The sequence below is a fragment of the Theobroma umbraticum genome, unplaced genomic scaffold (assembly GCF_002168275.2).
Source record: "Theobroma umbraticum cultivar Fairchild unplaced genomic scaffold, ASM216827v3 scaffold_130.0, whole genome shotgun sequence".
NCBI classification, from domain to species: domain Eukaryota; kingdom Viridiplantae; phylum Streptophyta; class Magnoliopsida; order Malvales; family Malvaceae; genus Theobroma; species Theobroma umbraticum.
The window spans coordinates 5,271,238-5,296,086 of NW_018397264.1; the positions used below are offsets into that span (position 1 = coordinate 5,271,238).

General features: G+C 33.3%; 5 protein-coding genes across 10 annotated transcripts; 3 read left to right on the top strand and 2 right to left on the bottom strand.

Annotated features, from left to right (window-relative positions):
* The first annotated feature begins 610 nt into the window (after positions 1 to 610).
* LOC110421198 (magnesium transporter MRS2-2-like) lies at positions 611 to 4,612 on the top strand. The gene is made up of 11 exons (XM_021434712.2): positions 611 to 1,139; positions 1,231 to 1,260; positions 1,989 to 2,130; positions 2,277 to 2,398; positions 2,513 to 2,587; positions 3,165 to 3,389; positions 3,468 to 3,512; positions 3,751 to 3,795; positions 3,913 to 3,942; positions 4,116 to 4,235; positions 4,307 to 4,612. Exons 1-11 carry the CDS (start codon positions 900 to 902, stop codon positions 4,391 to 4,393), a joined length of 1,161 nt encoding a protein of 386 aa, XP_021290387.1. The 5' UTR covers positions 611 to 899; the 3' UTR covers positions 4,394 to 4,612.
* A 1,272-nt stretch (positions 4,613 to 5,884) lies between these two features.
* On the top strand, positions 5,885 to 10,371 carry LOC110421546 (E3 ubiquitin protein ligase DRIP2-like). Of its 2 annotated transcripts, none has more exons than XM_089784489.1 (7): positions 5,885 to 6,016; positions 7,101 to 7,200; positions 7,712 to 8,048; positions 8,200 to 8,609; positions 8,687 to 8,737; positions 9,991 to 10,063; positions 10,198 to 10,371. In XM_089784489.1, the coding sequence occupies exons 1-7, from the start codon at positions 5,890 to 5,892 to the stop codon at positions 10,369 to 10,371; spliced, it is 1,272 nt and encodes a 423-aa protein (XP_089640615.1). In that variant the 5' UTR covers positions 5,885 to 5,889. The 2 variants fall into 2 exon arrangements, with proteins under 2 accessions (XP_089640615.1, XP_021290821.1); XM_021435146.2 differs by having other exon boundaries at positions 7,712 to 8,024; positions 8,182 to 8,609.
* A 348-nt stretch (positions 10,372 to 10,719) lies between these two features.
* Positions 10,720 to 12,663, bottom strand: MPI7 (CAMV movement protein interacting protein 7). The gene is made up of 2 exons (XM_021435147.2): positions 11,986 to 12,663; positions 10,720 to 11,308 (listed from the first exon to the last, which is right to left on the bottom strand). Exons 1-2 carry the CDS (start codon positions 12,527 to 12,529, stop codon positions 11,283 to 11,285), a joined length of 570 nt encoding a protein of 189 aa, XP_021290822.1. The 5' UTR covers positions 12,530 to 12,663; the 3' UTR covers positions 10,720 to 11,282.
* A 3,506-nt stretch (positions 12,664 to 16,169) lies between these two features.
* LOC110421653 (protein ACCELERATED CELL DEATH 6-like) lies at positions 16,170 to 18,538 on the top strand. 3 transcript variants are annotated; one of them, XM_089784466.1, is made up of 4 exons: positions 16,170 to 16,235; positions 16,353 to 17,137; positions 17,264 to 17,763; positions 17,926 to 18,538. In XM_089784466.1, the coding sequence occupies exons 2-4, from the start codon at positions 16,405 to 16,407 to the stop codon at positions 18,457 to 18,459; spliced, it is 1,767 nt and encodes a 588-aa protein (XP_089640592.1). In that variant the 5' UTR covers positions 16,170 to 16,235; positions 16,353 to 16,404; the 3' UTR covers positions 18,460 to 18,538. The 3 variants fall into 3 exon arrangements, with proteins under 3 accessions (XP_089640592.1, XP_021290968.1, XP_089640593.1); XM_021435293.1 differs by having other exon boundaries at positions 16,173 to 17,137; XM_089784467.1 differs by having other exon boundaries at positions 16,173 to 17,137; positions 17,861 to 18,096.
* A 2,887-nt stretch (positions 18,539 to 21,425) lies between these two features.
* LOC110421725 (DNA-directed RNA polymerase V subunit 7-like) lies at positions 21,426 to 24,180 on the bottom strand. Of its 3 annotated transcripts, none has more exons than XM_021435388.1 (3): positions 23,960 to 24,180; positions 22,932 to 23,008; positions 21,426 to 22,255 (listed from the first exon to the last, which is right to left on the bottom strand). In XM_021435388.1, the coding sequence occupies exons 2-3, from the start codon at positions 22,932 to 22,934 to the stop codon at positions 21,686 to 21,688; spliced, it is 573 nt and encodes a 190-aa protein (XP_021291063.1). In that variant the 5' UTR covers positions 22,935 to 23,008; positions 23,960 to 24,180; the 3' UTR covers positions 21,426 to 21,685. The 3 variants fall into 3 exon arrangements, with proteins under 3 accessions (XP_021291063.1, XP_021291060.1, XP_021291064.1); XM_021435385.1 differs by having other exon boundaries at positions 22,932 to 23,015; XM_021435389.1 differs by lacking the exon at positions 22,932 to 23,008.
* Between the last annotated feature and the right edge of the window lie 669 nt (positions 24,181 to 24,849).

Consider the following 24,849-nt stretch of genomic DNA (forward strand, 5'->3'; position numbering starts at 1 on the left):
CCAATCAATTATGCATTAGATTAATTTAAAAAATAATAATAATAAAGCATTCTTAAAAAAACAAATTAAAAAGCATCAACTTGCTATAGTGCTTGAAGGAACATTAAACTTGACTTTATTAGTCTTATATATATATATATATATATATATATATATTAAAAGTCTTGAGGGGTTTTCACTTTTTCTTTTCAAATTTAATTCTGTTCTTTTTTGTAACCTAATTCGCAAATTTAAAGAAAATGAAAAGTTAAATTGCTGGGAAAATTCTCATCCAAGACTTTGTTAATTACACTGTCAGTGTCACATAGCAAATTGCATTATATAAATTTCTTAACATTCTTGCATATATATATATATATATAATGAAATAGTATTATTTTATTTTCGGAATAAAATTATTTGCAATTAAATTGACTTTTTTGGAATTTTGATCCGCTTCTTGGAGTCACGAAACAAAGGTCCATTTCTCTTGGAAAATTGCTGTGTCATTATCATAACCTAACTGAATTTTTTAATTAATTTTTATTAATTCCTTTTAATAATTTTAATTAATGTCACGTTAAAGATGAAAACCACCGCATGCATAGTTTGCGCAGCTCTATGGTACTTTATTGGAGTTATTCTAAAACGAACAAATTCCCAAGCTCAGGCTTTCCTCATTCTTGTTCGATTTCTATCCAAGGCCTACAAAGACTAGCCCCAAAAAGCCCCTGATTAGACATCAAAAAGGGAGGACAAAGAAACCCACTGTTAAAAGTTACGTTGAAAATGGGGTCATGTTAAAGCAGCCTGGAGAGGGGAAAAAAATCATTTTTGTTGTTTGGTAGATTTTTGAAGGGAATTTTTCCCTTTTTCTCTGCGTGGGGTTGGGTTGGGGGATGTGAGGGTGATGGTAAGAGATGGCGCACGTGGTGCCGGCGGACCCACAGGCGGTGGTGACGGTGAAGAAGAAGGCACAGCCGTCTCGAAGTTGGGTCCTTTTGGACAGCATGGGGGAGACCACCGTGCTCGACGTCGACAAATATGCCATCATGCATCGAGTTAACATTCATGCCCGTGATTTGCGCATCCTCGACCCTCTCTTGTCTTACCCTTCTACCATTCTCGGTCGTGATGGAGCTATTGTCTTAAATCTGGAGGTCTCAAAATTGGCAACTTTTTCAAGTTTTTCTGGATTTTTAGCCCATTTTGTTATTTATTTATTTATTTTTTTGGTTTTTGGATTTGCAGCATATCAAGGCAATTATTACTTGTGAGGAGGTTAGTGAGTTTTTTCCCTTTTGCCGATTCAATTGAGTTTTGTTTTTTTTTTCTCCTTTCTAATTTAAAAACGTTTATTTTGAAGTTCTTGATGATATTTGGGATTAGGAGATGGAGCTATAATGCTATGGAGTGAGTGTGGCTTGATTGATTGGCCTGTTTGAATTAATAGCTTTTCACATAACATTTTTGTTTTTTTTCTAGATAATTTGTCTGTTTCATATATTGGATATTATAGACTACGGTCTGCTATTGGATTTTGGTCGTTTAATCTGTAGAGTGGAGTTTGTTTATTTGGTTTTATAGTGAAAGGATTGGAGCTGAAGGGATTATAAATGAAAGAAGTGATTCAGCCTTTCCTTGGGTGAAACTTTAAATAATTTTCTGGGGTTGAAGGATTCCTTGTATTAAGTAGTGGTTTAGGAGGGAAATCTAAGTTGATGAAGTACGTATTCTCCAAAGACTGCTGATGAAGTGAATACGTGAAATGGAAAGAACTTTAATTATTATGGTTTCTGAAACTAGAATTGAGTTCTTGAGTAAGGAGTACTATGCCTTTTGAATCATATATTCTACTCCTCTAGCCAATAAGTGCTTCTTCAGATCTTTATGGAACTAGTTTTCTATTTACTTCAGGTCAAATAAGCTCTATGATAATGGTAAGGAATTTAAGAGTAGTTTAGATTATGATTTTGTATAGATGCTGATATGTATTGCATTTGAAATAGGTATTGCTTCGAGATCCATCAGATGAATATGTTGTCCCTGTTGTTCAAGAACTTCAGAGGCGTTTGCCTCCAGTGAATGCCTTCCGCCGAGGTCAGGACTATACAGGTGGCCAAAATGATGTTGATGCAGGTGACGAAGATGGTATGTCATATTGATGCAGTAAATCAAGCAGCTAAGTTGATAAACTGCGGAGAACTCATTTGGGATTCCCTGCATTTTCATCCGTAATATAACATCATAATGTTTGATTTTACTTCTTTAACATCTGAATCATCTGTGCCATGTAGAGTCTCCATTTGAATTCCGAGCACTGGAAGTAGCTCTGGAATCCATATGTAGTTTTCTAGCTGCACGTACACTAGAACTAGAGACTGCAGCTTATCCAGCTTTGGATGAGCTTACCTCCCAGGTAATTGATATTTCACATTTACTGTTCTCTTTTGCAAAATTTGAAGAACTTCTCTGCCTATCTGTCATCTGTGCCTGATACTGTATTACCATTTTTAAATTGTGCTGTATGCAGATTAGTAGTCGTAATTTGGATAGAGTTCGTAAATTGAAGAGTGCAATGACCAGATTGACTGCTCGGGTACAAAAGGTAATTATGTGCACTATATACATGTTAATATGTGTATGTGAAACTTTTTTGATCATATGGAGTACTATCTTGTGGTACAATCATTGATGCTTTTTCTTTTTAGCCATTATTTCATTGGAAAGGACAACATTTATAGCTATTCATAGTCAAAATTTTCACATCTAGAAAGGCTGGTCTTTAATGGACAAAGGAAAATAACTTTCGTAGGGGATTGATTAGTTTAGCTATTATTAACGTAGCTAGCTTTTTACTGAAGGGGAAAGCCAGAGAGTTATCTATTGTTTTCGATATGGGTTGGTGAAAATGATTGATTTCTGAGAAAGATTATCAGGGCAAAGAAACTCGTATATGTAAAACATGGAGCATTTAGGTAACTATAATTGTCCATTTCAGAGTTCACTATTTTACTGATGACATCTTCCTGAAAGTCTTAAGTTCTGTCATCCCATAATCCATTAAGTTGCATGCATCTTTCAGACTTACTTGCCTAAATTGTAATGGAGGCAACACATGTAAAATTTCTTATAACATTTCCATAAAGTAGCAAGAGTAATATTGTGATCATCGCCACTTTTAGGTGAGGGATGAGCTTGAACAACTACTGGATGATGATGACGATATGGCTGACCTTTATTTGTCAAGAAAGTTGGCTGGAGCTTCACCTGTTAGTGGATCAGGTGCTGCCAATTGGTATCCTGCCTCTCCTACTATAGGATCAAAGATTTCCAGAGCAAGTAGAGCAAGTATAGCAACAGTTCGTGGAGATGAGAATGATGTTGAGGAGCTTGAAATGTTACTGGAGGTTAGAACAATGATTTACTTCTCACGTTTAATGATTTATCTATCCAAAATGCTAAGTTGGTAGTATTCTGTTTTGCAGGCGTACTTTATGCAAATTGATGGAACATTGAACAAATTAACCACGGTACCTCTTCCCCTTCCCCTTACTTTTAAGTGATCCGAGAGCTGTTCACTACTTACTTTCTTCCTTCTTATAATTTAGATAAACTGTGCTTCTTGTGTCTGCATATCGATTTTAGTTTTTGACCATGATTAGAAATAAATAGATTAGTTTGGACTTTTTCAGCTTATACAAGAAAGCTGTTGTTCATGATCTGAAATCACATTTCTAATTTATTGCTGCTTAATTTGAAATTCCGCAGCTGCGGGAATATATTGATGATACAGAGGATTACATCAATATTCAGGTAGCCATCATAAGCTTGAAACTCAAAATTACTATTGAATCTGTTGTGCCATCTACTATGATTTTTTCTTTTTTTACTTTTTTTGGCTGAGTGGAGCTTATGCTTCCTTTTTTGCAGCTTGACAACCACCGTAATCAGCTAATCCAGGTGCACTATACTTCTTTCTATTACATAATAGATTGATATCAATTGCTCATTTTTCATTCTGAAAAATTGAAGAAAGCTAACCTGTGTGCTGATTTTTGTTGTTTTATGCTCTTTGACAATGTAACAATTGAAAGTGATCGTAAAATATGTTTTACCTTTACTTGTTTGTGCAGTTAGAGCTCTTTCTAAGCTCAGGAACTGTTTGTTTATCCATCTGTTCTCTGGTGGCTGGATTATTTGGGATGAACATTCCGTATACCTGGAATACTAACCATGGATACATGTTTAAATGGGTAAGCAAAGTGTTTCATTTCTATGCCTGGTGAATGGTGATGGAATGTTCATCTGTGTTTTTGCATGACAGGTGGTCCTTGTCACTGGGTTACTTTGTTCAGTTTTGTTCATACTGATTATGTCCTATGCTCGGTTCAAGGGTCTGGTTGGATCTTGAGGTACATGACATCCCATTCTGTGCATCAAAGAAAGTTAGCTCCGTGGAGATTCTCTTATTGCACAATCAAGATATTGAGCAAATTAACATAAAAAAGCTTGTAATCTTTTTACTTTTATTGAAAAAGAAAACACAGGGAAAACTGTTTACAAGCAAAGAAAAAATAAACACATAGTTCTATGCCATATTTTTCTCCTTATTTTCTTCTTATTCCATTTATTTCTCTCTTATGTTTATATTTTTACTTTTTAATTTCCAATAATAGCAAATTTAAAGATTCAAACAATTATATATATATATATATAGGAACTATTCACTTTTTAACCATCAATCAATCTTCACACTGTTGCAGACAGTTTTTTACCCGAATCATTTAATTGTATGGCACCCGTTTGATAACACTGGACGTCGGTTCTTCTTCTTTAATTTATGACCAATCCATAGCTTCCACGTAACGTTCGTCCGCTGTGCGTTTCATAACAGTGTGCGCCGTAATATCTGCAACGAAAGATGCATGGCTCAACTCAAAACAACACGAGAAACGTACACAAATTTCTCCAGAGAAAGAAAGATTAAACAGTTTGAACTTTAAGGTATATATATATATATATGTATATATAAAATAATGTTTAAAAGTTAAAAAACTATAATTATGATATAAAACATTTAATTAAATAGTATATATTAATTTAATAATTATTTTATTTATAAGAACACATTTTATATTTCGAGATGTTTTATTCAATTACGCAAATTAAATTCTTTTGAGGTTTAATTGAATTACATCTTTTATAATTGGAAAAAAAAAGCCTTATTTAAAATTTATGAAGGAGTATAAAATTCGAAGTTGGATAACTATCGAATTAATAATTTAGATTTAAAAAATAAAAAAAATATTTACGACGGAATGTAATAGAATAATAGTCTTCAATGACAAAATTTAGCAGTGATCACCTAGTGTTTATTTGAGACCTAATATTTATTTTCGTCATACCTCAAATTGATATATCTTTTTATAGTAAAAGAGAGAGAGAGAGAGAGAGAGAGAGAGAGACATGTTGATCATGGAGTTGATGTTTGGTTTGTAACTATTGAAAGCCTCGAACGGATCATCGATAACAACACAGCACATTGTCCGAATCGAACAAGGCCAACGTCGTATATTCCAAAAAATCCCAAACGTTTTCTCTCTTTGTTTTTGGTTTTTTTCTTGCCTACCAAACAAACACACCTCCAGAAGCAGTAGAACCCTATTTTGAATCATTAAAAACCTTCCCTTTTCGCTACATTCATTGTACTGTTTTTGTCGTGGAAAATGAGGGAAAACCTGGTGATTCGTTTTGTTTTCGTGACATGCACAGCATGGAGTACTTGAATAATGATAAGCTCCGGCATTAAGAGGAAGGCAGGAAGCTAGTTTTGCCTATTTTTGAATGTTAAGAGCGTTTTCTTTAAGCGTTAGTGTCAGTTGGTAAAGATCGAAGAAGAAAAAAAAGATGATGATGGAAAGAGGGGAGGGGGTTTCGAAGGTTGCTAGAGAGAAGCTCGTGGCATGCATGACATGTCCCCTTTGCGATAAGCTCTTCAAAGATGCCACCTCCATATCTGAATGCCTTCACACTTGTGAGTTTGTCTCTCATTCTCTGTTATTCAGTCATTGTATTTTGGATATCAATTTTCCTTATTTGTTGTTTGGAGTTGATTGTCTTGTGGTCCTTGGTATACATTGGTTGTTTTGTAATCTGGGTATCTCTTGATTTCTCATTCATGTTTTTATAATTTTGGTCTCATTTGTTCTGAGTTTTAATATTCAATGTATGGGAGTCTAGATGGTTACAGGGGAAAATATACAAATTTCATTGATATTAATATAAAGTTATAAAGTTGAACTTGGCATTTGCAGTACGTACAGTATGTTAACTGAAGAGCTAACTTTTTTGAATGTTTTGTGGAATAGTCTGGGGAGGACCATTAATTTCTCACCATTATCGTGAGAGAGTGTTTTCAATGAGGGAAAGGTACGGTAAATTCGTTTCAGATATAGTAATTTAGGGGTTTTAATGGTTTGTAAGTGCTTAAAGAAGTTTCTCAGAGCAATGCCCTGGCTCAGCCTCTGCCTATGTCTTCTAAGTTTGAGAAAATGGAAATGTTTACTGGCACTGCTGATTGGTTAGATGACTTTAACTGTAAATTCTTGGCTGTCTGGACTCATCTCAGTATAATTATAATATATAGTAATCTGTTCGAGGATTGGGACCTGGGATGTATGTTTCAACTTCATTTAGGACGTCTATTTGGGGGATTACTAGAAGCTTCAGCTGGCTGCTTTGTTTGCATTACCATGAACTTGTAACTGCACTGAAGCTAGGCCCAGGACTACTGTCCCATAGAGAGAGTTCAATTTGTCAATTTCATTGGAACTTTCATGAATTTTATGTTACAATTAAGGTTAAACAATCTGTGTTTTCATGTTGGCACAAGTTCCTTTTACTGTTTCATTCCTTTTATTAAGGTTAATCAGTATGTATTTAAGCTTGCAGTCTTTGGAAATGCCTTGTTTGAATAATATTATGCACATGAGCTGAGCTGTAGCCAATGGTGTGTTACATTTAAGTTTCATGAACACTTTGATTGTAGCAAGTTTCTTACTGCAGAGTATTGATTAATGAATGATGTTTCATGCATGTTTCTGAAACTTTAAATACAGTTTGCAGAAAGTGCATATATGAGAAGATTACAGAAGAGGAGCTAGACAGCTGTCCAGTTTGCAACATTGATCTAGGTTGTGCTCCATTAGAGAAACTCAGGTATTTGACCAGCCTGTTGTGACATGAATTATGAATGTCATATTCAGCTATTTGCATGGTGCATATAAAAGAGAAATCAGAGAATGAAAAAATTTAAATGAAAACAAGAATTTTAGTCACTTCCTGAATTCGTCCAGTCAATTCATTCTCAATGTATTGCTTTAGTGATGTAGCTCCATTTTTAGGCTACTAGACGCTATTAATTTTCTTGTCCTATGCTTTGGTAATGAAACCATAGTAGTCAAACTTTGATGAATTTTATAGGATTAGTTTCTGGTATTATTTAAACACTGATAACAATGAAGCAGCCTCCCCTGGCAGGGGAGACTTCTTTCTCCTATCAGAGTTGTGTATGCATACAACATTATTTTCTGAGTAGTTGAATTTTCCATCATACTATTAGCAAAATGATAGTCATTCCTCAGAAGTTCATTTTACCAATTTAAAGGCAAATTAAACATGGAAACCAAGTTTGAGAATATGACATTTTTGGTGCTTCACATATCTGCAGGGCAGATAACAATTGGCGAGAAATAAGGATCAAAATCTTTCCTCCCAAACGACAGAAACCCAAGGAATCTGAAAAAATGTCCCTAGTCCCATTGCCGGCTAGAAGAAAGGAGAGATCTCTGTCTTCGCTAGTGGTCAGCACACCTAGAGTATCAGCAAAGTCTTGTTTGACAGGAAGAAGATCAAAGCTTACTGCAAGAAAGACTATTGCAAGCCAAGAGCCTTCTTTGCTCAATGAGGAACATGTTTCAAAGCTGGAAGGTCTCCTAAGCTCACCTGAGACCTACAGCAAGATTGCCCAAAATAGTAGGCAGGTAAATGACAGCATGCTTCAGTTGGTTTATGTTTATTGCCTGCTTACATTTTTTTTTGTCAAATAAATTAATAATATGCCTTTCTTTCTGCATTTTTTTCCTTTGAAAATGGAGTGCTTTCAATTTTAAAATTTAACAGTTAACTATTATCTAGCAGAATTTTAATGTTGGGGAGTCATCCAAGCAACATGCGCTGGATAGAAGCACTGCTGAAGCATTAGAAGAAAAAGGTGATTTGTGGAAACCCTTAAATCACCTAGTGGAAGCAGCGAGTAAAACAAAGCCTAACAAGGTCAACTCACAGGGGAGCATTGCCAAACCAGCACCCCATGCCCCTGGCAATGAAGTAAATCTCCTCAATGTCAAGGAATGTGGTACAGGATCGAATATTCCCAGTAAAGAAAATGACTCAACACCTGAACCTTCAACTTCAGCTAGACCAAGAAGGTCTCGAGGCATCCGACAAAAGAGAGAAGCTGTCTCTGAGAGGTTGAATATTCCAGTACAAGCTGTGGTTGATTCTAGCAATAAATATGATGGGAGATTCAGTCCAACATGGTTCTCCTTAGTTGCTTCTAAGAACCAGTAAGATTATAACTTTTAAAAAGATTTTATTCTTCTACTTCAACGTTGAGTTTTCAATTCTTACACTTAGTTTTCAGGGAAGGAGATGCACCTCTGCCTCAGATATCTTCGTGCTACTTAAGGGTTAAGTGAGTTTCTTTAGCTTTACCTACTCTGTGCTTGAGTGCATTTGCATGTCAATTTTGTAGCCCCTGAAAAAGGAAATCTTATGATTGAAAAAGTGTTTTTGCTGCATCACATTCTTCAGTTTGGTAGCAATCCAGGCTTGATATATTCCATTTATAAATAAATGTGGTTGGTTAAACTTGAATATACTTGAAATTGTTTGGTTTACATTAAAGTTTTCTTACTTGGGATAGTCTATGTGTCACTATATGATTTTCTTGAGTAGCCAATGCTTCTTGTTATATGGTTGTATATCTATTTATCCACTGAATATCAGAATGCTGTTTCCAGATTGGTGGAGAATTTGTATGTACCAGTGTATGTGTATAGGTTTTGTTTCTTTATATTGTGTACACTTAAGTGCCAAAGGGAGTTCTTCACCTTATAATTTAAGATTTGAGATCAAAATATGCAATCAGGAAATACATATGGTGGCATTTCAAAGTAGTAAAGGAAATACATGAGTTGAAGATTACTGTTAGTTGAATGAATGTATCTCCTCTACTTTCATGTATGCCAAAACTTCCTTCTGGTTCAATGAGGAAGCCTTGGTTAATATGCAGAAGTTGACGGCTTTGGTTCTTTTACAATTTTAAACTAAAGGATGGGATAGAACATTAGGAAAGAAACCTTCATTTTCAAAATTCCAGTGCCTGTCATCACGTGTTCACAAGGTGATAGGTTCACCCAGCTAGCATTCAATCAGCAATTAAGTCCCATGAGCACGGAAGGCTTAAAAGAGTTTAATGACTCAATATGGTTGCTTTCGTTATAGACAGAAATAGGCGGAAGTTTCAAATGGGGTCACTAATTCTTTTTTGCTATTTGATCATTATCAGTTTAAAGTTTCTGATTGTATCTTTGAATCTAGGCTGTTATTCAGATATTCTTATGTCCGGTGTCTTTTGTTCTTCAACCATGTTTATAGGTTATTACTGGCAATGACATAACTGGTAAAACTTAACACAAACATAAAACGGATTGGCATCATTAAACACTAGCTCATCAAGTATAACTGATCATGAATTTCATCTCATAGGAACTTCTGCTATTCTGTTTGACAAATGCACGATATTAGGCATTTTTAAAGCTATTGCGCAGTGGACCTTGTCATCTTGTTTCTTAATCCACTCCCAGTGTGGAAACCTTGACTGACATCGTTATTGAGCAACTGTTAGTAGAGATGTTTCATATGGATTCTTCTTAACACTTGTAGGGATGGGAATTTACCCGTTTCATCAATCAAGAAGTATCTCGCAAGAAAACTAGGCCTTTCCAGTGAGACCGAGGTAAATTTAGTAACTCTACCCAGTTTTCACTTCTTTGTTTCAATTTTACCTGTACTTTTCCTTCGTATGTGCTAATAACCATGTAGTATGAGAACTTGTAATTTTGATCTTAGTTGCTACCTGGAATTCTTTAGGTGGAGATCTCTTTGCGGGGACATCCAGTGCTTTCTACACTGCAGCTGCACAACCTAGTAGACTGGTGGGTGCAGACAACTCCAGCATCAGAAAGAATACAAGCATTCGTCGGCAGCTCAGCCAAAGATTTTGTTATGGTGCTGTCATACAGTCGAAATGCTCGACCCCCTTAAAGCATAATCCAGCGATGCTTTCAATGGTTTCTTAGTCCATGCAGCACAGCAAAGCAAGACTTTCTCTGGGGGAAAATGAGTTAAATATTCATTTTGTCTCTATCTTTACAGTCATATAACTACAAGGCATGCCATTCGGCTTAAGTCTTTGGATAGAGTTCTTGTCCAGCTTAAATTTTTCTTGTTCTTCTCGACTTCATTGTAATGGAATGAGATTTTAAGCGAAGAAATTCTAGTTTGAATCAAGAATGACATTTATAAATAAACGAAAAACATTGTACTTTCCAATACCTCTTTGTCTTTTCATTTCTGACTTCTTGTGTAGCTCTTCTCAAACTTGAAAAGAAATTATTGAAAGATAATTTGTGTCACATAAAAGCCAGAGACAAGAAAGAGAGAGAGAGTGATTACGTTAAACTGCCAAAGTCAGTCCACTCCAACTTTGACCTTATCCACAATTGAACTTACTAAATTCCCATGCCAAAGGAGAGAAAAGTGAAACCTTTTACAAGGGAAAATTTAAAGGTAGTTGGGACAGTTGGGAGGTATACCTTATATGATAGTATGTAGGCCGGTTACAACTTACACCTTGCATATGCATATAAATTATTCAGCAATAATACAGAACCAGTTCCTGCTATTTCCCTCAGCTGATTGGTTTTGTTCTGTCCCATGACTGTTTTGTATGAAGGGTCGTCACTTACTGGGGCAGTCCTTAATGGGTAATGCCCTTGAAAGCTTTTGCTACACTAAGCTTCTAATCATCTTTCTGAGGACAAGCTGAAGCAGCTGAAACTTCAATCCTTGTAACCTCAAGCCCACGTTGCAGGGCTCTCACCAAGAGCTGCTGCATGCATGGGGATTCCAGCAGAAGCTTTCCAAGGCAGTCCTGCATTATTTCTGACAATCCCTCAAGACTCTCCTTTAGCAATCCATACTACAATAGAGTAGAGAAACTGCCATAAGGAGCTTTCCATCTACAAATAATCAAGTAAAATGTTTACAGCAAACTAAAGTATTCCTAGGGGAATCTCCTAAGTTTGCACCAAGCTTCATTTGCACACGTTGAAAGCTTCTAACTATAACAGCCAAAACCAGTATCGTATTCATATCAACAGACACTATCTTCAGAAAAATGCCGCAACAACCAATCTACCTCTTCATTCCAAGTATTTTAACTATATGTTTATAAAACATCCACATAAACCAAGCTTCCCAGACTTGAAGAAATCACAATTCGACATGACAAAACAGATGCTTGAGAGTTTCATCTTTCACAACTTCACAAATGCTACAATCTCATACTAGTTTAAGCCCCTTTACAGAGAAACAAGATGTACTCAGTTTGTAGTAGTTTGTACCGAATTCTCAACTCTCAGCAAGCTTAACAGCACTCTTCCTATTACCCTTACTACCATTATGACTAATTCTAGAACATAACGTATTAATAATATGTAAAACAAGAAAGAATTCGTAGAAGTAAAAGAACACAACAATTTCAACTGAATTTTCATTGCCAACAATTAGACTACATCAAACAATTTTTGCAAATGTACAATGTTCAAATCGGTAAAATCAGCTTTAAGAAAAGTGTAAAACCCAAGAATCAAATACCACTGTAATCCCCCCTGGGGCTATCAAGCTCCTCATCCCCACCAGCAAGCACGTGTCCATACGGCGACTCCAAATCATCCATCACCAAGTCGTCCGTACTCCTCAACGCCGCGTGCAAAATTACCATACTAGCCCCGATCGCAACCGCCGCCAAGACATTTAGCCAAACACCGGTCAAAACCAGTCCCGCCACAGTCAAGCCGAAGAGCGCAGCGATGACGAGCCGTTCGTCGATTGTGAGACCGAAGATCACGACGGGCTCTTCGCGATCGCGGGCGAAGTAGAGGAAGAACCAAGCGAGAAGGATGACGAGGAAAGTGAGGAGAGAGAGAGGGTGGTAAATCAGCGATAAGAAGAGGATTAACAGCAGGATTACGGTGTAATTAAGGCGAAAATGGGTCAGGTTTTGGGCTATTCGTGTAGTGACGTCGGAGAAGGAGGATGGGAGGTCGACGGCGGTGATGTCGAGGAATTCTCGCCATGGACGATGGATCGCGGTGAGGGATTGGGCGGTTTCTTTTAAGCTAGAGATTAAAGTTGACATTCTTTTCGGTGAAGTAGATTAAAAAAAATAAAAGCCCAAAAAACGAAACCCTAATATTTGAAGTCAGAAAGGGGGAAGAGGTTTCTGCATCAACGTTCAAAGATGTTTCTTTGGGGAGAAGAAGGTCAAAAGAGCGTGTTATATAGAAAAGCTAGGCCTGTGGCCGAGCCCGTAGGAGCGGTTAATTTTTTATTAAATATGAGATGAGTTGAGTTGAAAATTTTTGACCCATATTTGAACCGGAGTCTAGATGGGTCAGTCCATCAAATCAATGGGCTGATGTGGGCTGAAGCAGGGCCAGCTCATGGGTCAAAAAATAATTTTAATTAATTTAATAATTTATATATATTAATTATGAAAAATCAATAATTTAGTACCAATAATATTGTTTATTTTATATATTTCAATGTCTTTAATCTTCACTTGTCAAATTAAAAATTTTAATTTAAATTAAAACTTATTATCTCTTTTTCTTTTATGGTAATGAATATTAGATGATAAATTGATAATAATTCAAACCTTGAGACATCATTGCTGTCTAAATAAGATTTAAATGTTTTACTGAAAATGAAGATTGAGGAGGATATAAATGACTTTGAAATTTTATTATTTGGTTATATACTTATGTTTATAAGATAGTAGTTTGTGTTAAAGATTTAAACTTTATTATGTAATTTATTTATTTTTTATATTTAGTGTAATTTATTTATTTGTAACATGTTTTTATAATTCAATTTATGAATTAAATCATAAACAATTTTATTAATAAAAATTTATCAAGTAAAATTATAAAAATTAATTTTTTTTGAAAAAAATAAAAATGAGCTGGCCCAACTCAATTTCATGGGCTAACAAAGGGTAGGCTGGGTTAAGATTTTAATAGCCCATATAAAAAATAGACTGACCCGACCCAACTCATATTTTTTTAATTCACAAAGGTTGGGGCCGGGCTGGGCCTGACCAGCCCATATTGATAACTCTAATAAAAGCGTAACCAACTTTTCGTTGGAATTCTGGCCCAATTTAATTTGTGAATTATTTTTAATTTGTAAAACACGTATACGAATATATTTAATAATTATGAAACACGATATGACACTAATAACACATATATTAAATATATTTAAAAATTTTATATAAATACGATTAAATGATTAATATAATTTTTTAACACATTAATATATTTAACACGTTTAAGATAATTAATTTAAAATATTTATAATTAAATATAATTTTATTATTTAAAATTAAAATTAATAATTATAAAAATAATTATAATAAAATAATAATAACATCACATATAATAAAATTTAACATATATAACATACACATAAACTTCATTATCATACTAATAAAATTCATCGTTAATATTCAACGTGTCACTTATACACGTTTAAATACGATAACACTATTAATTAAAATTATTTTAAATATGTTAATTGTGTTGGCACAATTAAAATACGAAACACGATATAATTAAATTAAAATTTATTTAATTTTGTGTTTTTTTATGTTGTGTTCAAAATTACTAAGTTTAAGTTTGTGAAAATTAATTTATTTTTTGCTTTAAATTAGAAAATCAAACATTCATATAAGTTTATGGAAGTCTCATCATGACCAGTGCATTGCAATTAGTGATCGAGCAATTTCTTTTCAGCTAGCGATCTAAGTTGAAATTTTGAAAAGGTAGGAAACCTCAAATTCTGGAAGCAAACTTATGATAGATATATGATAGAGATATCCATGGGTTGGTGTACGTGTTTACGGGTTGGGTTGTTCACCCAAGCTCATAAGTTGTAATGTTAATTCAATTTTGGCCGGGTTTGGCTATAGATTTTAAGCTTAAGCTTACCTCGAATCAGTCTCTTAAATTATTTTATTAATAAATAATATATGTTTTATTTTATTTAATTTACAAATATATTTACAATATTAATATAAAATTATTATTATATTATTTGATAATGAAACCATGTGAAGATGGCCTTTCATGGTTAGGCTCAACTTTTAAAAATGGGGGCTCGGCCTGAATCTAGCTCTAGCTTGGGCTTAACCTTTTAAAAGAAAGGTTTGATGAGGTGGACCTGAGCTCAGTCTATAGACAGCACTCTAGCTTTTGACATATGAAATTTTGTTTGATAAAGAAATAAGAACAATAACAAATATTACTAATTCAAATGTGATATAGATAATGAATGTATGATTTTAATTAGTACTACTTCTTTTTGTTAGTTTCAAAGTGTTATTAATTTTTTTCTTATTTTCATACTATCTTGATTCATTTTAATTTTAATCAATATTTATTTATTATATTCAAATTTTATGATTTCAGTGATGTCACATTAAAATTTCATGATAATTTGCACATATTCCAGTGTACAAAATCATTATAATACATTTAAATTAAACTTTTATATGACAAATTTGATAAACTTTCTTTCGCAAGCGTCACGTCTCGAAATCAAGACCTAACATATAAATTATTTTAAAATATCTTTGATATATAAAATAATTATTTATAAGTGGAGTGTTTCAACCAATTTAAATATAAGATCACATAAAGTAAGGGAGAGGGAAAGAGAGAATTATAAGTTAAATTGCACACATGATTTTCGTTTATCCCTATATTACACACATGTTACGTGGTACACGTGACACTAACATGCTTTTCTTTTATTACTATAAATATAAAATTGAAATAAAATAACAAGTAAAAAACAGTTATCCGAATAAAGCCAAAGAGAGGATAGCAAGACATGGACAAAGAATGTAAACAGAAAAAATAAAAAAGAAAGAGCTGGAGCAAGAGACCTTTATTTTTTATTGGCAAAAGGGTGTCTAAATTAAGTTGCAATAACAAAAATGTAATAATTTTTTTTATTTTTAATTATCTTGACGGCAACACTATTTATCATCTAAATCAATAATTTTAAATATATATATATTTAGACATGACACAATAATATTAAAAGGACATCAAATAAGAGACAATATGAGTAAAGGAGATTTATGTACTTTTAAATTTTAACATATTTTAGGAAGAAAGTTAAGGATGAAAATTTTAAATTGGGTCAACTTCTATTTTTCTGAAAATTTTAACATATTCTATGGTGCAATTTTCTGAGTAACTTGAGAATATCATAGAGAGAGAGAGAGAGGTGGAAGAAAATAAATAAATGTAAAAAAATTAAAAAAATAAGGAAAGAAAAAAACTAGAAAAAGAATAACATTAAGTTACACACATGTGCTGCATGGCTAACTTACTGATTTGACAAATCCGGTAAAGTTTTTAATGATTAACTAATGGATAAATGATTTTGGCATATTAAATTTTAATTAATGAGTAATTAAAATTTTTAAATTTTTATCATGAATAAAAATAAATTTTTTAAAAAGGACACACCAGGGGTATATATACTTGTCTTAAAGTTCGAAACTTTAATTACAACGTGAAGGACAGCATAATTCATTAACTAATTTAATCCTGTAGTTAGACATATGGAACCGTGAAGAATTGCATAGAACACGCAAAGTATAAACTACATAAAGCATAAAGCAATGCACAAATTAAATAAGTTACCTTTAAGCTTCATTTCGCTTATATAAATTTCAAGAAGATGATAAGTTTTTACATGCAAAAAATAGAGTGCATTTTAAAATTATTTTTTAATTTAAAAGAAAGAAGGTTTTGAATTTAATTTTTTCAGTGAGTGATATATTGTATCTAATACGAGTCAAATGCTCGTGGCTAATATTGTTTATTTATTATCTTCAATCTTGGACTCTTATTATTTTGTCTTTTATGTCTTGATCATTCCTGCAGATAACTCAGCAAAGTGGAGCTCCAGGGAGTCAGTGTGCTGACCTTGCCCCACATGGATCCCTCAAGCTCCATTTCCTCTGAACTTGCTATAGACGAACAAGCTATGCAAGGAGAGATCACCACCCGTTTGGAAAGTGAATTATACAAGGCTGCATTTGATGGCAATGTGGAAGCATTCGATGTTTGCCCGGGCTCTCTTCATTGCCTAGTGACCCCAAACCGAAACACAGTGCTCCATGTTTATTTGGCATCGCAAAATTACAAGATTACACTCATTGGTTTAATTCCATTTCCATATATTTCTTTTAAAGCCCCAGCCAAAATTTTAAGATCCGCCAACTTTGTTGGCCAAATTCTTAACAGGAGCCCATCACTGCTACTGAAACCCAATGCCAAAGGTGAAATTCCTTTGCACATTGCAGCGAGGTTTGGGCATGCTAACATAGTGGAGCTTCTTATCAAGCGCGCAAAAGCTGAATACAGAGACCTGGAGAACGGGATAGAACCAGCGAAGCAGATGCTGAGACTGACGGATAAGGAGAAAAACACAGCTTTGCATAAAGCAGTTCGATATGGCCATTTGGATGCGGTGCATGCATTGATTCGAGAAGACCCTGATTTCCCATATTCTGTTAATAAAAGCGGAGAGAGCCCCCTTTACATTGCAGCTAGGAGAGGATATAATGGCTTGGTGACAGTGATATTCGATAAATGCGAATCCGTTAATCATGATGGCCCTTGTGGTAGAACAGCTTTGCATGCAGCAGTTATGGCTCCTGATATAAGTAAGTTTACGGGAAGTAATTTGTTTTTTGGCTTTAAAGATAATCAAAAATTCATAATAAGTCAATAAAATACAGGTTTTATGGCAAGTGACTTTTTATTATTATTATTTTAAAATTTTCATTCAGGGAGTACAAGAGAAATCTTAAGGAAGAGAAAGAATTTGACAAAAGCAGCAGATGAAAATGGACAGACTCCGCTTCACTATGCTGCACATTTCGGTTACCACAGAATTGTGAAGCTATTGTTGGAATGTGATGAATCTGCAGCGTACATAGCTGATAAAGAGAAGATGACACCTCTTCTTCTGAGAGCTAGGCAAGGCTATTACGTGATAGTGATGGAGATTATCAACCATTGTCCGGGTTGTTGCGAAATTGTGGACAAAAAAGGCTGGAACTTTTGTCACTTCGCTGCCGTTTCTTCACTTATCATACATCTATATGATATGTTCCTTCCGGCGAACAACTTATACAGTTGTAGAAGATTTCTGGACGAGGAAGATATCCATGGAAACACACCTCTCCAGGTGTTGGCTGCTTCCCGCGAATTAAGTACTTTCATTGTTCACACGATTAAAGATGATGTGGTAACGACTTCAAAGGAGAACCTTGATTCCAAGAAAAAGGTAAATACAAATAACATTTGCCACATTCAGAGCCATGATATGTTTCTTTCATTTTTCATTTTTAAAAAAACCATTATGTTTCAAATTTCAAGTGCAGATAATTTCAACAATGTTTTCAACTCTGATAATGCTTCCTCAAAAGGATAAGGAATGTGGTTGTAGGAACAAATCTCACAATTATTAAACGAAGTCGGTACTGGAGAAGTAGCTGGTTCAGCAGTTAATCCCCTACGCCATAATACGATAGACCTGAAGGGCTTTGATAAGGCAAGAGAGGCTCGTTCAGTGGTGGCAGCGCTTATCGCCACCGTAACATTCGCCGCAGCAATTGCCTTACCCGGTGGTTACAAGAGTGATCAAGGCACAGCAATCCTGAGTCATAACACTGCTTTCAAAGTATTTGTTATAGCAGATGCCATAGCCATGGTTTTCTCTTTGTTAGCTATCAACTTTAACTATCTGTCCGCGACTCCCATTATAGTTGCAACAAGAAGACGATACGGAGCTTTTCAATTTAGCCTCATGGCGATTTTCGGCCTACTTGGTGAAGTAGCTTTGGTGGTAGCTTTTGTTGCAAGCTTATATGCGGTGTTAAAATCTTCCTTGATACTTGCTATTAGCGCTTGCACCGTTATCTTGGGCTTCTATTTCTTTTATTTTTGGTTGTATTATTTCGTGATGATGTTAGACTATTAGACCAGTTGTTTTATTGGCTTGAATATATTTAAATCAGCAGACAACCATTATATATACCATAACAAAGGTTTCATGTCAAGAGGATTTGCGTTCCCTTTTTGATGTGTACTCGCCCTCTCAAATTCGGGTGTGGCAGCTGTTTAGCTTTACTAATTAATGAAATTTATTGTTTGAGCAAAAATAACTTATCTTGAACGTAGCTAGTTTTATTAAAAACTTACATATTACTGAATAGAATAGCTTACCTTGAAGATATTAGAGTAAAAATATGTACCCTGCTCTCTTTTTTTAACATTTATCATGCACAATTTTATTTATTTATTTCGTGTCTGTTATATATGAGAAAATTAGAAGGGGAGACGGGATTCGAATATTAGATCCTTAACCTCAACTCTCCTAAGGAGGAGGTAGCAATCATTAGGGCTTTCATCTTTAATCAAAAGAAAAAGAAAATCAAGGCATTTCCATCAAAACAATTATTATTCCCTTATTATATTTGTAGCATCTAAATCCAATAATACCTTAAGAATTAAATGATTATCAATCAATATATTAGAACATTTATTTATAATTAAAATGATCATCAGTCAATTAAATAGATACGTATAAGGTAACTAAATGATGATCATTATACTGTATAATGTTTAAAGTGCATGAAACTGTCGCATTTATGCATAATATCTAAAGTTTTTTTTTTTTTATCTTTAAACAAGGTAACTTGATATTTTCTTCTTAAACAGAAATATAATAGTTTGTATTTATTTCTTTTGGTACATATAATAGTCAGTATATATGTTAATGTAGAGTTTAATTGGCGGAACATGATAAATATGTGAAAAATAGAAAACCATTCTTTTGTCACAAATAAAAATCAAATTTTCTAAAATTTCTTTTGCACTCAATCATTAGTTTTATAAATTACATATAATATTTTATCTAAAATTATCTATTTATAATAAAACAAATAGCAAATTGTATGTAACTCTCTTATTATTTTAAATTAATATTATACAAACTATATGCAATCTCAATCATTTATATATGTGACATCTATTTGGATTTCATGCAAATTCTATAATGATTTTAAACAATTTGTGACTGAAATTAATAATTTCAAAACCATAATAATACAAAAATTTGAACTTGATATGAATTTCTTTTTCGATTATAAATAACATTATTATGTGTGATTTAAAACATGTATAATATTTAAAAAAGCTTTTAAACTATTTTAAAAATAAAATTTTATGCTTTTGTTATGTTTAATTAAATTTTTATATTTTATTTTAAAATAAATAAATTTTTATAATTAATAGTTGACCAACTATTATTAATTAAAATAACACTTATTATTTTTATATCAGATGTCGTTAATGTGACAAGTTGACATCACCTTCCACATGATAATAACTGATGACGTGGCATTATGATATGGTCATATGATAGCCTCACTTCCTCCTCAATGTCACATAATTTCTAATCAACAATATTTAATGTCACATTATTTGGCATAGTAACAAAATCAAAATGACAAGTCACTTACTATGTAGTAGATAATGTGATATAAAAATATGAACTATTCTATTGACAAAAATGAGAATGACTGATTTGACTTTAAATAAAAATTTAAGAGCTTAATTGAACGTAATAAAAAAATAAAAATTAAATTAAATTTTTAATATAGTTTAGAGACTTATTTGAGCATTTAATCTTATAAAAATTACTATTATTATTTTAATTAATGATAATTAATTAACAATTAATCATGTATTTTTATTTAATCTAAAATATAAATATAAATTTAATTAACATAAAAATAATTTATTTAAATTTTTTATATAATTTAAATTTTTTTTAAACATTATGTCACTTATCTATGACGATGGTGTAGGCCCTCTTTACATGATTTTGGTTTCCTTTAACATTTTTAAGGAAATTACAACATATTTGTTGAATAATCTTGTTCATCTTCACCCGTGTCATATAATAATAATATTCAAATGTCACAATTTCTTAAAGTAAGAAGTCCCATAGGCCTTTGGTAGGAATAACCTGCACATGCACTTATCCCTAGTAGAAAAAGTTTAAAATATTAACTTTTTACATTTGTCTATTTTTTAATTTTAAATTTATTTTAATTTAGTGAGAAAAGGTGAGAGACAGTTTAATGAAGAGAAAGAAATGGTAAAAAATGAATAAATTACATTACATATAGTACAATAATTTTTCAAGATTAATAAGAAACATTTTTATCTATCATTTTTTTTTTCTCTATTCCTTACCTTTGGAATAATCAATAGCAAGGAAGTCTTGATATTTGCTATTCTCTTATATTCTTAGTGGTCAATCCATGAAATGGTCAGTATTCCTTCCCAACTAAACATATTGTAAATAGACTTAGCTATAGGACTTGAGAAACTGACATGTCAAATCAGAACAGAGAAGCGAAGAGAGGGTGAATGTAGTAATTGAAAGGCAAAACTCGGTATCGAATTTCGAATAACAAACTTCTTACGATGGCTTTAAATTTTGCATTTTTCTTAGATAAGAAGACTGCTTTTTGGGCGGCTCATCGAAGTTTCGCCACTCATGCATGGCAGCCACTAGTTTTAATGCGTATCTAATCAACCCCAGATGTAAGCTTAGTGATTAAAATTAAAGCTGTGCAGGAGATGCATGGCCAATAGTTAACAACCACCTCACAGATTTAAAGCTGAATTCCCTTAATTGCATCTATATCTGAATGAGGAAGGATTATATCCCTCTTTATTATTATTTTTCATTTTTATAATTCAAATACCAACCACAGCAATTAATATATGCTCTGCATAACAGCTGCATCAGGACAACGTCATCATGCTGCAGGACATGTATCACTGAAACTCTGAATTCCGCTCACTCGACATGGAAGTAGGAAGTAACAACAGTTCCTTTCAATTTCAAAGGTGACCGGAAAATTATGCATATTTCAAGCACAATGACAAATGAAACATACATTCACCTCAATATTGGCTCATTCGTTCAGAGTCAAGACTACAGAATTCCTACATTGTGCGGATACGTCCACCTGCATGACCCCTAATCTTTACAAGAAGGGTGGAAGGTAATTTAACAAATGTACATATATATACTGACTGCTTGCATTACCCAGAAACATTTCTTCATCACTCTGAAACCATGAAAACAAATGTATAAACACATTAACTTTTGCTATACAACCATTCATTCACAGGTCCAATTCATCAGACCATGGCAAGGAAATTGGTCCAAGTGAATCGGCATTTAGGCTGGCAAGCAACTCAAAGTCCCTACTTGCACTTATCCATCTTACTGCAAGCACCAAGAAACAAACCACAACATCCTTCTCTATCTTTGAAAGGTCATCACTTACGAAGACTGGTTTTGCACCAGGCACATAGTGGTAATTCGGCATTTTCCAAGCTGACAGATAAGCTATTCTCACAGGTCCACATCTCAAGAACACACCACGATGACATATGTGGTGTACAACTCCTTGCAATACTTCTCCCTTGAAGGGCTTGAAGGTCCGACAAGTAAACACCACAGTGAAGACCATATTCCCTGAGTCATCCACAACATCACCTTTACCTATACTCTTCAAGCTAGTTACAGAAAGAAAGTAACCATGATCCTCACTGGCCTTCTCCTTAAACAGGTCCTCAAGTAGGCATACAAGAATGGACCTCCGCGAAACCAGTCCTCCTTTATCCAAGTTTCCAGCATGCACCTTCACATCCCTTTGCAATTCCACTTCAGAAAACATATCTTGTATCAACTTCAGAAAGACAAAAAAAAAAAAATCAGAATCAATAGAAAGGTCACAACAAATTAAACATCCGCTTCTAGAAAAGAACTTGTAAGACTCAATGATTAAAACAGAAATAAATCAGATGACATACGAGGTAAATCAAGTAATTACAATAAGTGTTCAAACTATGAGGAATTAATGGATTAAAGGTTACAGAGAAAAATATGAAAGAAACAAAGTTGGGCCATGACATAATGATATTCCTCAGAAAGCTGGTCTGAAATTTGAGGAAAGTAAAATAGATTATGCTAGCACCTCTGTTAACAATTATACCAATGCCCTCCTCCACTCCCACCAAGCATCATGCACGTGAAATGGAAGTTTCATGAAGGTTCACATATGCAACAAGTTTATAATTTTATCAGAAAGCTAGATCTTTCAATAGGAAGCCCTTTCAATATGATGAATAATGGGCTTCTGTCAAGCAAAAACATGATATACAAAGGTCATAAGCATGCTCTCAATGTTTTTTAATTTTCTTATAATTTTTTGTTGTTTTGGCAAGAACTACTTCCTGAAATACTTCGGCCAGAAGGGTATGAAGAGATGAGAACATATTTGCACACATCTATATCACCCATGACCCATCCTTTGGCTATAAAATTATACACCAAGCTGTTTAATACAAGAAAGAAGCCATCACCATTGCTGGATTTCTCTCTGAACTAGCGCACCAGTAGGCATGCTTCAATACCTCCACAAAACCAGCCCATTTGTACCCTAGATTCTAGCAAGAACGGGAAGATCACTTGATGATTCATTTCACTTTCATCTCTACTTAAAAAAGGTCAAGATAAACAGGACAAACAAAAGGACATCATCATAAGCCAACGAGCCTGTTTAACAAATGCATCTTCCAAATGATTGAAAGGAATATCAATCAGCCAAAGCACATGCCATTAAATCAAGTCATTCAAATAAAGGTCTAAACTTTGAATAATAAAGCGATTATATATTTAGGTAAAAAATAATGCAACCAAAAGCCAACTGAGAGACATCCAGCTATTTGGTAATGACAATGGTGGAAATATGTAAAAAGGGACAATGTATAAATTCCCTGCATATATGAGATTCCATAGAATTACTCATTTCAAGTTTTCAACTGTTCACAAATGGCTAAAAACAGTTCATCTCAGCAGAATGAATCAGATCTCTGGTTTTCATCTCTCCTCTAGGAAGAGATAAAACCGGTGCAAGTCAGTTCTTAAGGCAGCTGATTCTGAAACTTCCAAGAATCAAACTAAATTGTATCAGCATCCCCCTATGCCATGACGACAGCTACCATCTTCATAGCATTTGCAGAAGCAACAACATTACAAGGGAAAGCCTTGTTTAGTAATTAAGGGTCATGGCATCAACCCGTTGCAAATTGGATATTTCCAGACCAACATTTCTGAAAGAAATTATGGGCAAAAGAGATTCTCTTTCCACCTTAGTGCTAAAACAGCAAACACCAATCCTTTGAACTTGGACCAGATAAGTTTCAAAATTTAATATTTTCTATTGCACCAAAAACAATCAACACTCAAAACCCACATAATTAATTCAACTTCAATTGCTTTCAAGTGTTACTCAAAACCCCCGAAATTATTCAATTAAAATTGAACACCAAAACAATTGATGACGCATAAACAAAAAATACAGTCTTTTCAGAAAAAGATAGATAGATACCTTAATTTTGGATATTGGGTTTTGCGGGAAACAACCTGACTAGCTGCAAACCGCTAAATAGGCTTTCTTATTCTTGCTTCCGCCCAACAACGGTTTCTCCGCCGGGGGAAATCAGAAAACCGGAACGCCGACCGCAGCGTAGATAGTGCCAACTATGGTTCGATAAAACGCTCACGTTTTCTTTTAAGATTTGTTTAGTTTTGTTGGTTTTCCAAAACCATAGGCCCAGTCTACACCAAAGGCACATTTATATCACTGTCACCGATTTTGTATTAATAAATAATCGTTTAATTTATAAATGTAGTAAGATTTTTATAAATTAATAATTTGGAGAGTAGGAAAATTTATTAGTTAATAAAAATATTATTTAATTAATAAATTAATAATTCATTAACTTATACATTAATTAATAAAAAGTTAATTTAATAAGATATTTTTTATTTTTTTAAATATTGAATTTAATACTTAATTACATAATTACAAATTATTATTATTTTATTTATTTATTTAATCAAAACAAGTTCATGAATATAATTAGTCTTATTAAATAGAAGTCATAAATTAATTTACTTTTGCTATAAATTAAAATTACCTTTCATGTATATTTAATATATTTTATGAATATTAAGTTAAGCAAAAGTTTTTATAAATAGAACAAATAATATCACAAACGGTAAAACTAAATAATATGATTTTTCATCTTAAAGGTGTAATTTAATAATAATGAAGGAAAAGTTAGTGAGACATAAATTTGAAAAAAAAATAACAAATAACATTAAAATCATATTTTATAAAGACTTCTTAATTAACTCATATGTATGTATATATATATATATATAATTTTGATATATGAAGAAATCATTTTGATGTATGAGAAGATTATTAATTTA

Coding starts and splice junctions, on each gene's coding strand:
- LOC110421546 (XM_089784489.1), top strand. CDS start 5,890: ATGATGATGGAAAGAGGGGAGGGGGTTTCGAAGGTTGCTAGAGAGAAG. Junction 7,201..7,711: donor GCTCCATTAGAGAAACTCAG/GTATTTGACCAG, acceptor ACATATCTGCAG/GGCAGATAACAATTGGCGAG. Junction 10,064..10,197: donor GCCTTTCCAGTGAGACCGAG/GTAAATTTAGTA, acceptor GGAATTCTTTAG/GTGGAGATCTCTTTGCGGGG.
- MPI7 (XM_021435147.2), bottom strand. CDS start 12,529: ATGTCAACTTTAATCTCTAGCTTAAAAGAAACCGCCCAATCCCTCACC. Junction 11,309..11,985: donor CCCCAGGGGGGATTACAGTG/GTATTTGATTCT, acceptor ACTCTATTGTAG/TATGGATTGCTAAAGGAGAG.
- LOC110421198 (XM_021434712.2), top strand. CDS start 900: ATGGCGCACGTGGTGCCGGCGGACCCACAGGCGGTGGTGACGGTGAAG. Junction 3,390..3,467: donor AGCTTGAAATGTTACTGGAG/GTTAGAACAATG, acceptor TCTGTTTTGCAG/GCGTACTTTATGCAAATTGA. Junction 3,513..3,750: donor CATTGAACAAATTAACCACG/GTACCTCTTCCC, acceptor GAAATTCCGCAG/CTGCGGGAATATATTGATGA.
- LOC110421653 (XM_089784466.1), top strand. CDS start 16,405: ATGGATCCCTCAAGCTCCATTTCCTCTGAACTTGCTATAGACGAACAA. Junction 17,138..17,263: donor AGTTATGGCTCCTGATATAA/GTAAGTTTACGG, acceptor ATTTTCATTCAG/GGAGTACAAGAGAAATCTTA. Junction 17,764..17,925: donor ACCTTGATTCCAAGAAAAAG/GTAAATACAAAT, acceptor ATGTGGTTGTAG/GAACAAATCTCACAATTATT.